The sequence below is a fragment of the Branchiostoma belcheri genome, unplaced genomic scaffold, assembly GCF_001625305.1.
Source record: "Branchiostoma belcheri isolate BF01 breed outbred unplaced genomic scaffold, Haploidv18h27 scaffold99, whole genome shotgun sequence".
Taxonomy (NCBI): Eukaryota; Metazoa; Chordata; class Leptocardii; order Amphioxiformes; family Branchiostomatidae; genus Branchiostoma; species Branchiostoma belcheri.
This window is the reverse complement of record NW_017804675.1, coordinates 1,210,938-1,224,729: the sequence shown is the minus strand read 5'-3', so window position 1 is coordinate 1,224,729 and position 13,792 is coordinate 1,210,938. Positions and strand designations below refer to the sequence as shown.

Sequence of the window (13,792 nt, the reverse complement as noted above, 5' to 3'; positions counted from 1 at the left end):
TGTTATTGACAAGATATGTGTTATGAAGTCTGCAATTTTATAGTAGGATGGATTTTAGACTCCTGTCTGACCATATATATGAATGCAATTGAATGAGAATTAACAGAGCATATGCGTAGGTAAACATTGTGCATTTGCTTTGCAAATGTTATAAATACGTGCATCGGTGTCTCATATAAACTGTCTGTATAGCACGGAAACACATAATCAAATCATACGCTATTATTCTATACGGATAATTGAATTTCAATGTAGGCAGTCCGCAATGCCTAAGGCAAAGCGCTAACTCTGCCGCCAAAAACATTTCCACGGCCACTCATCACATTCATCTGAAATTCATGAGTCAAACGCGCACTTGTTTTCTCCGAACCTATATGCAAAAGATCATAATACTAGATACTGCATATGCCCCATGTATGGGCGACTTGACAATAAATTGACTGATGCCATAAACTTGAAAAGGTTGCCATATTCGGTAGAAATGCATAAAATGGATTTAATGTACCCTGTAGGAAGTTGGACTGTCCATCATGTTATTATAGCTTTTATTGTTTATGAATATGTCGGATATCCATGAAAGGGTCACTTGATACATGAACCCGATTTTTATTCGAAAGAAAATATTTCAGAAACAGAAAAAATAAGCAAAGGCGGCAAACCATCGGATGAAAATGTCCTATTTGTAGCTATCATACCTTTTTAAATCTATATTTTAGAAATGTATTTTTTTACATTTTTATATGTGCATTAATTTTTCTGATATGTATCACCTTGCTTCACACCTAGCTGAATGTTTAAATTCATTGTACATGTCACAAATAAAGTGACAATTAAGCAAACAAAAAAGTGCGAGTTCTTTTTCATCCGTACGTGACAATTTTCATAGACACATCTTGACACAATATGACAGAACCATTCTTTAACTGACTTCAAACAATTCTATGTGAAACTATCTTGACAGAAGACAATATCCGTCTTCAATGATAGAAAATGTAAAAAGAAAGACTCAGCCTCAAAGAAATCCTACAAAAAATTGGTGTTCCCCATCCACATAACAAGTGGTTCGTCCGTCCTTAAATGTCATCTCAATCATATTTCCGTTATTTGCAAATCCATTAAAAGTATTACAATGATAAAAAATTGCTTCAACCTCAAAGAAATCCCACCAAAAAATTGATGTTACCCAAAAGAAGAAACAAAAAAAAATTGATGTTCCCCATCCACATAACAAGTGGCGCGTCTATCAAACTTGACACGTTAATACAGCAGTGATAGCGCGAGGTGACCGCTCTATCAGGCTGACAGCCGGCCTTTACTGGTCCCCAGGCGGCCGTTTTCCCGCGCTCCTGCGGAGGGACCGCGACCCGGGCACAAATTGGTCCCTTTGTTTTAATAACATCCGCCGTATGTTACCCCGCAGGTTATGTTACAGCGGTTTGTCAAAGGGCTGGGTTTTATATGGAGGATGACCTCTGGTGACCTTTGCTTAAGGGCGTTCGCGTACGCAGTCTGGGAACAAGTGCTTTTAAAAAAAGCTGGAATTTTGGCGCGCTATCACTGTGACATGTTGTACATCTTACATATGCCACCATGCATCTGCTCGGAGATAAGTGAATAGATATGCCTCTCTACATCTACTTGGAAAAAACGCTGCACATATGCCACCATAGACATGAACAGGCTGAGGAGATGTAGAGTAGATCATTTTGATTTTAAAAAAATTGTCTTTAATGACATCCGCCGTATGTTACCCCGCAGGTTATGCTACAGCGGTTTGTCAAAGGACCGGGTCTTATATGGAAGGTGACCTCTAGTGGGAAAAAATGGGTTGGGCCATACCATCTTGATATAAAATGATACGTTTCTAAATGTTTCTAAAATGAGAAAAGTTGTTGGTGACATAGGCAATTAATTGCTCAAAATGATATCGGCAGAACATTGGGACATTGTTGCGATACAAACTCGTACCATGAAATGAGGCTTACGACATAATTCACATAATTACGCTTTAGATTAGAATGAATACCGTTTGTTATACCCCGCAGGTTATGCTATAGTGGTTTGTCAAAGGACCATTGTTGTATATGGAGGATGACCTCTGATGACCCTTGCTTAAGGGCTTCACGTAGACAGTCTGGGAAAAACTGGGTTGGGCCATACCATGTATCCTGATTAAAAGAAAAAAAAGATAAAGACATTTTTATTACACAAATGAGAAATGGCTGCCGTCTTCTATGACATAGGGAATTGCCCCAAATGAATGTTTTTTCCATTGAGGCAGTAAGTTGGCAGAAGATTAGGATGTTGTTACGATTCAACATAGATGAACTCTTCGTACCATAATTTTTAGAACATACGACATAATTCGCACTATGAATACAGCATAACATAATATATAACATATATCATGATATTTCTCAGCTTAAATCTGTATATATAAATCTATGATTTAATTAAAACTGTTTGCGGTAGTACTTTGAGTGAAAGATTTATGTTCATACTTGTGTTCATTTCCAGGATGGTGTCAGAGTAAAATCGGCCTGACGATGCCCGAATCCGTCCGAGCAGTACTCGGGTCTTCGGCAACCCTGTCGGCAACCTACGCCACCTCTCGACCAATCAGGTCCGTCGCCTGGTTCAAAGTGGATTCAAAAATCTCCTCGAAGCGCGACCCGGTCCTGGCCTTCTATCCGAGTTCCGGAACCAGTCCGGAAACCTTCGGTAATTTCCGTGGCCGGGCTCGGCTCATCGGGAAGGCTTCGTTAAGAGTCGGGTCCACGACGCTACAGGACGACGGGCTGTACGTGCTCGTCATTTCCGTTTCCGGTGTGGCCATCGAGGAAGGATTTGTGCGGTTAAACGTCATGGGTATGCAAATGAATCCATTCCGTTTTCTTTGTAAATATAGGCTCTTTTCCCACTAAGATAAAAATTCCTGATCGAGCCAAATACATTCGCTTTGATCCAGCTTTGATCCGGTTGGAAGCTGGATCGAAGCCGGATCAAATGAAAGAGAATCTATTTGGCTCGATCCGGAAATTTTAGCCTAGTGGGAAAAGGGCCATAGAGAAGTTCATCCACCGTATATGACGAATCGCTGTCTTTGTTTACATCATTTACATACAAGTTATTTGAAGGCATATACAAATTATTGGTATGCAAATCACCCAACTCTCTCTTACTTTTTGCCTCCCACTCACAGTTGTGAGCTTATGGCGATCACTCGTATGGAGTTTTCACATACATTTTGAGATTTAATTGATTTTTTTTTCATTTAAAGTGAATATTAGTTCATCAAGATATTGCTCATTAACAGACCTTAATGATAATCTTCTAAATTATTATCCTAGCAATGAGAGTACCAGTTAAGTATATAAATTCCCAATCACATAATTTGAGGAAAATTCTCAATACAACCAAGGAGCTTAATATATGGACGCCTCTTGTACTACCAATATCTAGACCACATCAAATACTAGACGAACGACAATCTGGAATTGGTCCCTCATATCATAATCCGCATATCAACTACTTTCATTTGCTGGCCTGCAAGAGTAGTACAGTATAATCAAAACAGTGCCCCCCTCCCCACCCCCACAACAGCTCGTCTCAGTATGTGCCGGAATTTTTCCCCTTTAACTTTCATAAGACAAAGAGTCGTTGCTTATTCTGGCTTCAAAACATGTTTCACGGCATCACTACAATGTTACATTGTAAGGATGGCTTATAAAACTAACAAAGGGAGAGAGTACAACGGATGTCACTCACCTTTGACAAAGTTTATGCCCAGAACTTTGTCGATTGCCATGTTGCTGACCTTTGACCCGAAGCGTTCGAAGGGACGGGGTCAAATGCAGGGTCACGCTTTTTATTATCACTATAATGTCATTCAAGAAACGGCACAATGTTTGAAACTATGCTACCTAGAAGAAATATTGACGGTAACCAAAGACCATGATGTGTTGAAAAACGCACAATTTTCTCCAAATTGACTCCACACGAATGCCATGCAATGTTTTGAAAATATATAATTTCAAAATTAAAAGTCCATCACTAAAATCTAGGACATGTTGAACGTTGAAGGAGGTGAATACCGACAAAGTCATGGAAGGGAATTCCTTCCAAATAAAAAAATTCAAATTAGCAAGTTGTAAACATGCACCTAGCTGGGGCTAACCAGAGCATTGCTCATTTCATCATTTCATTGTTTCAAAAGAACGTTAGAAAAATGTGCTTAACGATACTTGCGAATTCCATGTTTGCACACATACAGTGTATGTTTTCATGTCGCTATTTTACGCCAGCAGCCTTCAGAGCACGTTTTGACGCAAGTGTTGTAAAGCCTTAGCTTGTCACATCTCCCATGTCCGACCACCTTCGCCCCTTCCCCGGGTTCCAATATAAACGAACCCTATACATCTCTAGTGTTGAAAAAGGGCACATTTGTAGTCGAAATCCCAGACGTACTTTTGACTTTTGAATATCATTTCAAAAGCAATAAGTTGGTCACCGTAAAAATCTAGGAGATGTTGTTACCTATTACTGTATTGTTTTTTGGGGGGGGGGCATGATTTTGCAAATAAAGACTCTCATTGTTCGAAAAGAACGTTAGGAAAACGTGCTTAACGATACTTGCGAATGGCTGTTTCATACCTGGCACGTTTTGAAGCGTGTGTTGTATAGCCTTGTCACATCCCCCATGACTGTCATTTCCTGCCCTGTCACCTTTACCCCTGCCCCAGGTTCCAATATAAACGAACTCTATACATCTCCACTGACACCCTAACGCGTTGCGCTGGTCCCTCATCAGCTAGGGTCACTTTTTGTTATTTCGTCCCAGCCTGGAGCGGTTTCCTGTTTTGAAACTTTCCGGATGTATTTATTGTTGCCTCTGGCGCTTTATTTTCTTGGTAATTTTTTTGGAAAGGTCATCTTCCGTAGCCCCGGGAAACAATATGGCGTAACGAGGTGTTCGTATTCTCACATGAAGGTGGCACTGATGTAGTTAGGGTCATTGACACGGAATCTCAGTGACACTGAAGAGTCTCATATTCCTGTCAGGTTCCAGTGTTGTACCTACGAGAAATGCACTTTGAACCTATTTCCTCACACGACTCAATCATGAGCTTAGGTGAAAATTAGTACATAGCGTAGTCTAGAGACGCTCGTTCGGAAGGGACCTAAAACTGAAGGTCCCTAGTCTCCACCAGACTCCTTTGCAGGCTGAATAAATAGTAGAAATCGGCTAAGGGCATAAATCATTGGCCAGAGAAGTTGGCTGGCCATAGAGGGTCCAGCTTGCCAATGATGTTCCCCTCAGCCGATTTCTACTATTTATTCAGCCTGCAAAGGAGTCTGGTGGAGACTAGAAGGTCCCGAGGGCCAGGCCTTACGGACATTAAAGTCTCCACCATACTTATTGATACCTGAAGAAAGATGGCTGATGCCATCTGAAAGCTTTTCAAAACAGACCTAGTCCTATTTTAAGTCGTTTTTTGGTATCTCTACATTTCAGTCCCTCCGTCTGTCCAGGTCGGTCCCTCCGACCCTTACGTCACACGGTGGGGTAAGACCGTGTCTCTGACGTGTACGGTCAGGGGGTCACGACCCAACATTACGTCACTGTACTGGGAGAAGGACGGCAGCCGGATAGACGTCAACGTCATGAAGTATTTTGGCGGGAACCGGGAGATGCCGTCGCTGATGATCCGTCATGTGACCAGGGCGGATGCGGGGAGGTATACCTGCATAGCGGAACATCCGGTCAGGCCAGCGGCGGCAGGACTAGCGCTGCAGGTGTTGTGTGAGTAGGAAGCACTTTGTACGAACATATGTAAATTTACGACTCAGATATTGGCACAGTAGCGCACCAAAACCGTAGTGTGTTTTTGGCACACATTGACAGATTAACCAAAGAGGCTCGGTGGGCGTCACTTCACTGTCAGGGAAAGGAAGGCAGTGTAAAGTGTATTTCCCACAGCTTTAAACACAAATCACAACAGCTTAAAGACCCTTAAGATAAGCTTAGATTAGCGTCACAACAGCTTAAACATCCATAACAACGCCTAAAACACCCATAGCAACGGCTCAAATGTATATACCAACAGCTCAAACACCCATACCAATAGCTTAAACACCCATCACATTAGTTCTGTGTAACGTTAACGCAATTCAGAAGTACATTTATATGCTCCATTTCTGTAATACTGGTGGTTGTTTGAACGAAGAAAGAATAAGATAACAGCCAAAACACCCATAACAAAAGCTTATATATCCATAGCAATAGCTTATACACCCATAACAACGGCTCAAACACATGTAACGACAGTTTAAACAACCATGACAAAGCTCACATAGGCCCAGGGCTTTCCTGCCCTCTGTCCTTAATACCCCAAACGCATCAGCCCCAGAGCCTGTACAGAGTCTGGTATGACCATTTGGACGTAATAATAGTCACTCTGTTCACCGCAGCTACAGAAACTGTCATATCACAGAATAAACACCTGTTACAAATCTAACGTAAGCCCAGAGCTTTCCGATTCTCTGTCCTTTATACCCTAAACGTATCTGCCCCTGAGCCTGTACAGAGCCAGGTATGACCATTTGGACGTAATAACAGTAACTCTGCAGACCACAGCTACAGAAAGTGTCTCTTATCGTGAAATACCAGACAGGGGGTACGCTTCCTCCTCACGCAGCTATGACGAAGGTCCTTTATGTCAGGATTATGCCACTGTCAGGATTTCCTCAACAGCTCTATAGCAGGGACCACAAACGGGGAAGCTTTATACTGAGAAGTTAGAAACGGTCAAGATATTTGTCATCTCGTTTCAAACTTCCATATTATTGTGTAAAGCACATTGTGAACAATGAACGCGGTGCATGACTGTCTATTTAATGTAAATATTACGATACGTATCCAGCATATATTTATATTTCTATACCGCAGTGGATACATCTTACGCAAGTCGTTAGAGCCAGGTTTCAGGAATCTGTACGTGCCCCATTAATAATGTGATCTGTGGACTTCAACAGTCAGCTAAGTTAAGTTACAAACATACGGCGTACAATCAAATACCAATATGGTGGACGCTACATGACGTCACACTCACGTGACTGTGTTGTCTCTATCAAACAGTTCCGCCGTCCATCATCAAGTAGCTTCCCTTTCAAAATAATTAACCATCTTCTTTCTTGAATCAACTAATCCCCCCCCCCAAAAAAAAACATGGCGGGCAGACAGATACTAATATGGCGGACGCTATCTGACGTCACACTCACGTGACCGCGTGTTCCCTATCCCACAGTTCCGCCGTCCATCATCAGCATCTCGGACTCTGTGCTTGCGCACCTGGACGAGCGCGTCACGCTGCAGTGCGTCGCCGACGGCAACCCCGCGCCCAACATCACCTGGTTCCGCGCTGGTAAGGGTCTTACTTTACTTCATTCATTTATTTCTTCCTCAAACATACATTGACAGGGAAATACACACATATACATGTCTATATACCCTGAATTACGTAGGTTTGTTACAAAACACTGTGCTAACTATATGTGCTGAATATCACATGTGCATGAGACTGACAAAGAGTCTTACTTACTAACTTTATCCGTCCACTTCTACTGTCTGGGGTGTCGTGGGGAGGGACAGTTGACGGCCGACGGCTAGTCTAGAAACCGTTGTAGTACATGTTATGCCGTGCCTATTCAGGGTGCCTATTCAGGGTGTCCTTCACACTCGCTATCCATGTCTTGAGTCATGAAAAAAAACAATTGTGAGATTGTGCTTTGGAATGATCTACCACCTCACATTAAGATACTGCGTGATCTACCCAGCTTCAAGAAAGCTATTATTCAAACAGTGTCAGCCAGCTAGATCCTCAACCGCTACTTTTTGAATTTGTAATGTTGATCTGTGTGTAAATTGTTCATTTGTGATGTAAGTATGTCTTTCTAAATGTATTTACTTACTTTGTCTGTGGCATGTGCATTTGTAATTATGTCATTTGACTTTGAGCCACCGTACGATCTGCTTGGAGATTAAGCATTATGTACATATTGACCAAGATAAACAGATACAGATTCGGGGCATGATAGAAGCATGTTGAAAATTTCTCTACTTTAATTGTCCCAGGTAAGACGCTCAGGTCGTCCTCCAAGTCGCTATCTGAAGACATCCGCACGAGTAACGTGGTCCTAAAGCGGGCACAGTACAACGACACGGGCCTGTTCTCCTGTACGGTGGACAACGGCATCGGCGATCCGGACACTAAAACTGTCAGGCTCTCCGTCACACGTGAGTACTTCTTCCTCTCATTCCTCTAGACCAGACGTCTGTCACTATGGTAACCCATACTGTGGTGTTGGGTTACATTATGTAACAGTACAACGACACGGGCCTGTTCTCCTGTACGGTGGACAACGGCATCGGAGACCCGGACACCAAAACCGTCAGGCTATCCGTCACACGTGAGTTTGTTTATGTTTACCTTCACAGAAGGCTCACTTTCCTGGCCAATCACTGTCCCTATTTGTGCTGAATCTTACTATCCATAACCCCTTAGGAAAACGTATTGGGGGCTGTTTGATAGCTGTGATGTTTCGAATACGGCAAAACTTTTTTTTACCGTTCTCTGTTTTCTTTTCTTTAGGCAACGTCTCCTCTGATCATTTTTTTTATTATTGCTGCTGTTTGTAGTGTGTGACTAGATAAACTAGCCAGGATGGCATCCTTTTTGAATCTAGTATATTCTTGGCATCCATACTCGATGCCTGTGATGTTCCGAAAATGGTCAAACTTTTTACCGTTCTTTCTTGTCTCTCAGGCAAGCGGTTAGGTGCGCTGGACGGTGCTACTACTGCGATCATCATCGGCGTGGTTGTGGGCGGGCTGTGGCTGCTGGTGTGCGTCATCCTGACGGTGTGTAATATTTTAGGTCTAGTTTTGTCTCTCAGTGTCGCTCTCTCTCTCTCTCTCTCTTAACCAGCAGTTTAACACTTAGTCACGGAGAGAGTTACGATAGATCTAGGATAAAATACAGATGAGCTACTACAAGCTGTACAATCTACTAATCTAAGTATACAGAGAGCTACAACTAGACACGTACACGTACATGTACCTTAGTCCGGCTGGGTCACGAACTGAACTAATAGAGGAATCGTCCAAGCTCAACTATGCTGACAATAGTTCTTCACTGATTGGTCACTCTCACTAAGCAATCAGGACCTACCTATCACGCTAATGTATGTAAATGTCTTTTTCCCTATGGTCACCTACTAATTATGCGTAACAAATGTCATGGCCGTTACAGGTGTATTTCGTGCGGAGGCGCCAGGAAAGGGTCGAGAGGAAGAAGTTCTCCTTCTACTACGACATCGGGCGGAGGAAGCCCCTCCCTCCGGAGGCGGGTGGACCCAAGGCACAGGACTTCGGACCCCTGCCTGACGTCCCTCTACCAGGTACTCACTCACTCACTCACTCACTCACTCACTCACTCACTCACTCACTCACTCACTCACTCACTCACTCATTCACTCACTCACTCACTCACTCTCACTCTCACACATTGACTTACTCACTGATTCACTCACTCACTCATTAATATATTCACTTACTGTCTCACTGGATCACTCACTCATTCTTTCAATCACTCATTCATGGTACAAAAAATATATAATTCTATAACAGGTCAAAAAAGCCAAAGCCTAAACCTGTATTTGGAGAGTATGAAATATTCACTTGTCTTGGATAAACTATGAGCTGGCTGAAGTTGCCCCTATATCATTTCGTAGAGCAGACTTGTGTATTAATTTCTGTCACATCTCACAACACAGATTGAGAAATTTCGGCCTACATAAAAAAAAGCTGAAACGACTTTTGACTTCTCCTATCCCTCTATTGCAAGTTTACCAGCGTTTAAAGTTTTTATAACGCTAGGCTGCCAGACCCTTATAGGCGCATATTACAGCCGAGGCGATATTATTCCGGCAATATAACGTCCCCAGGCGTCGGTGTACGATCTCGTCACATATAAAATACGACCCCCGAAGACAAGGAGCGCACTAGGCACTCAATCTTCTCACTACTTGATAAACATCCTGTTATAAAAGTCACGGAAACCGACATTGATCTCAGAATAGTTTCATAATACCTGACAGGTAGCGATGACAACATATCTCAAGAGTCCTGCAGGTTTCATATGTGGATTCTTAAATCTTTTACCTATGGGGGAAAGGGTGACCTAAGGCATAAATAAGGGCGTAAATATGCTAATAACATAGTGCGGAAAGAAGCCCCCAAGTTTAGTGCAGTCCCGGAACGTTTAAGCCCCCTCCTCCAAGAGTACACACTAGAAGAGATACACGATTAGTAGACATAAGTTATATTCAAGTTGTCCCCAATATTTCTGCTTTGTATTGTTTGTTTAAATTGTGTACATTTCTTTGTTATTTTTATGTAGTATTATATCTTTGTTAATTATTTTATGTTCGATGGCGGCGCTTATTAACTGTGAGTGCGTCGCCATCAAAGACTTGTATTTTCTTTCATGTGTTTTAATAAAAAAAGAAGAGCACGAGATATATGTGTACTCATAACTCTAGACCAGCAGTATGAAAGTAATACCCGCACAATTCTAAATAATGAAGACATAAATCGATGGGAGCGAATTCATGCATCAGAAAGTTAGCGAGCATCCGTTTCTAATTTTAGGACGGATAGATTTGTCTTAGTCTTTATTGTTCGCAAGTCTGTCAAGATATAATGATTTAAACTGAAGACGCTAGGCAGCGAAGCGTCTTTTCATAAAGTTCTGTAAGAAAGGCCAAAAAGCAGTTACTCAAGCAACTGGATATGATTTTGGATTTTCCAAACCATATTATCCAGTTGCTTGAGTAATTGCTTTTAGGCGTGTCTTATTACCTGGATGTCTAACCTTCATCGACGTATCTGTAAGAAAGTTTCAATGGTTAGATGCTAGAGAGTTCAAAGGGGGGAATTACATTTTGAAAGCATATTAGACTCTTGGTCGCGATTCAAATGGAATATGACGTAAACAGCATACAAACCAAACGAAAACAAATTACCCGGTTCATTGCAACAGCGTACTTGAGCAGCCGCTCTTAAGCCTTTACGGCATGATGATTGATGACGTCATTAACACGTCACACGTTCCAATTACCCCCCACTTTGATTGGCTGACAGGAGAAACACGTACGCACGACCCGATCAGCTCCTTGTGCGTTGTATCTCTCCCGGGACAAACGCATTTCCTTGACTCGAACATCGTGAAGAAAAAGCCGTGTAATATGTTAGCCTCCGTACGAAGCAGGCTTATAGAACTGGGAGTTTGGTGGTCTTCGGCTGTTTTCTGATTAGCCCAGTTCTTAAAACGGGGATAATTCAACCAGGTCGGCTATGTTGTTTACATGCAATCGGAAAATAGCACATGAAATCTCCCAAAGACCCTAATATGTCAGCATCGCCCGCGCGCGACCCTCCTCAGATCGGGACGGCGATTATTCCCCCATTCCACTTAGACGGCGCTCTCACGGCGCTCTCTCTGCGACCTGAAATTGGCCAGAGCGCGGAGATCGCGCCAAGGTCGCCATGGGAGCGCCGTGAGAGCGCAACGAGTGCCATGAGCGCCGCCACCTCGGTGACTGTTTGGAACCGGACCATACCATCGCCGTGAGAGCGCCGAGGACAGAGATGCAACAGTGAGCGCCATGAGAGCGCACAGAGAGCGCCATGAGAGCGCCGTGAGAGCGCACAACGGCCCCAACATTAATTTGGATACAAAACCTGGCAACCTCGGCGCTCTCATGGCGCTCTTGACAATTTCAGGTCGCAGAGACAGCGCCTTGAGAGCGCCACTAGAAGTGGAATGGGGGTATTATTAGGGAACGGTAACCGTGTAATATGTCCGCATCGCCCGCGCGCGACCCTCCCCAGATCGGGCGGGTGATTAGTGATTCCGTTCGCGCCGCCGCCGCAGATTTGTGGCACGGTCTTCATACATCACGCTGATCTCATAATGCCACCGCTGGCGCCGGCAATATTGTCACACCTCTGCCTACATCCATCCTCAGATATCACGATTGTGATTCAAAGTAGGGCAGGCCGCTGTCGTATTGTTTGGAAAGTTACATGTGTAATGCGTATCTCGTACATACTTGCGTTAAACGTTATGGCGATGTGGGTTTGGTTCAATGCTTTTATACGCCTAGAATGTTAACTACATGGGTGTGTCCGTATATAAAACTGTTATAAAACTATACATATGTACATTACATACACATAAGTCATAAGCAATATTGTCACACCTCTACCTACATCCATCCTGAGATATGACGATTGTGATTCAGAAGAAAAGTTTTCTAGGAAAAGTTTGGTGGCCCTAGCGCAAGCCGTTCGGACGTTGTCTGGCATCAAAGTTGGCGCGGGCACTTTTAGCCCCCCCTCCCCACCCCCCAGTCTAGATAGGGTTAAGAACTTGGCTTATAACAGGATTCACTCTCACATGTACATGTAATCCCTGTTTTAGTGTTTTCAAAAGCTACATATATCTTCATAGCAGCATAAGTGGTTATAATCTTGCAGTCTCAATGAAGTAGAAAATGACCACCTTGTTATTGTGTTGTTCCTGACAGATAAGCCTAAAAAGCCGTCAGCCCCCTGCGCAGGGATCAACACCATGAGACGTGCGACGGCACACAAAGGTTAGTATCAATCCGCGGGATGAAAGTAGTGCTACCTGCCTTGATCTAAATTTTAATACTGTGCGGGTCCTTTCTTGCGCTCTTGATGTAACACTTGGAACAATTAAACTCTTATCCAACAAAAAATGAACTCACCGGAATTTTTAGCGAATCACAGTCTTCTCCATCTGTCTGACCAAAGCACCCAGGAAGAGTGAATTTATGTGACATCACAATGGGTCAAAGGTAGTTGGAAGTCGATAACGGCCCCCGTCCCGGTTGAGATAGAACTTTTGTCTGAAACGTAGAAATATTAATCAATCACATTAGTTACATATTCATGCGCCATAAATACAGCAAGTTACATTTAGCTACTATAGTAATAGGGAAAATATGCTATGTTTTGTAGCTATAATTTACGTGCTTCTATCTTTGTAAAACTTGTGTCGACGAATTTATACCGCTATTTTCTCCCCAGACAAGAGATACGCCAAAGTCCTGTACACCTTCCGGCCGCGGGAGGAGAACGAACTGCACCTGGAGGCTGATGACATCATCGAGGTTCTGGAGGGGGAAGATGGCGGCTGGTGCTTGGGTTACCTGAGGGGCAGGATAGGCCTGTTCCCCTCCAACTACGTCACGTTTCTCACCACTAGAGAAGGTAGGAACGCGCGTTAGAGCAAGAGAACGTGCTTGCTAAAGAGTAACACAGAGAAGGAAAAATAAAGTTTTAGTTTAAGAGAACTACAAGACGAGATCTTACTGGGTTAAGGAAGAAACAGTGTCTCCCCAAAGTAGCAAATGAATCTGTTGTGTGTAGCTATAGTGTTTGAAAAATATTCGTCAAACTTTTTAAATTTGTACAAGGCAATGATAGGATTGATTAGAGTGTCTATTATTAGATAAAACAAATGAACTAGAAAAAGGAACGCAGTTCACCAAAAGGTTATATCCATATACGGTACTAACTTCATTAACCTTGCTTGAAATTTTCTTTTGTGTCTTCAGCATCTGTCTTCAAGTCAGAGGGGTCCAGCGATTGCGACGAAAAACGTTCCAAGCGGAACACGTAGGTACTGCAGGAGAGGAGGAG

At 43.0% G+C, this 13,792-nt stretch overlaps 2 protein-coding genes across 2 annotated transcripts; both read left to right on the top strand.

The window, feature by feature from the left end:
• Positions 1-2,546: 2,546 nt before the first annotated feature.
• Positions 2,547-5,811, top strand: LOC109462090 (hemicentin-2-like). Its single transcript, XM_019758587.1, has 2 exons — positions 2,547-2,868; positions 5,516-5,811. Exons 1-2 carry the CDS (start codon positions 2,547-2,549, stop codon positions 5,809-5,811), a joined length of 618 nt encoding a protein of 205 aa, XP_019614146.1.
• A 6,429-nt stretch (positions 5,812-12,240) lies between these two features.
• On the top strand, positions 12,241-13,792 carry LOC109462088 (nostrin-like). Its single transcript, XM_019758586.1, has 4 exons — positions 12,241-12,244; positions 12,652-12,720; positions 13,178-13,360; positions 13,708-13,792. Exons 1-4 carry the CDS (start codon positions 12,241-12,243, stop codon positions 13,770-13,772), a joined length of 321 nt encoding a protein of 106 aa, XP_019614145.1. The 3' UTR covers positions 13,773-13,792.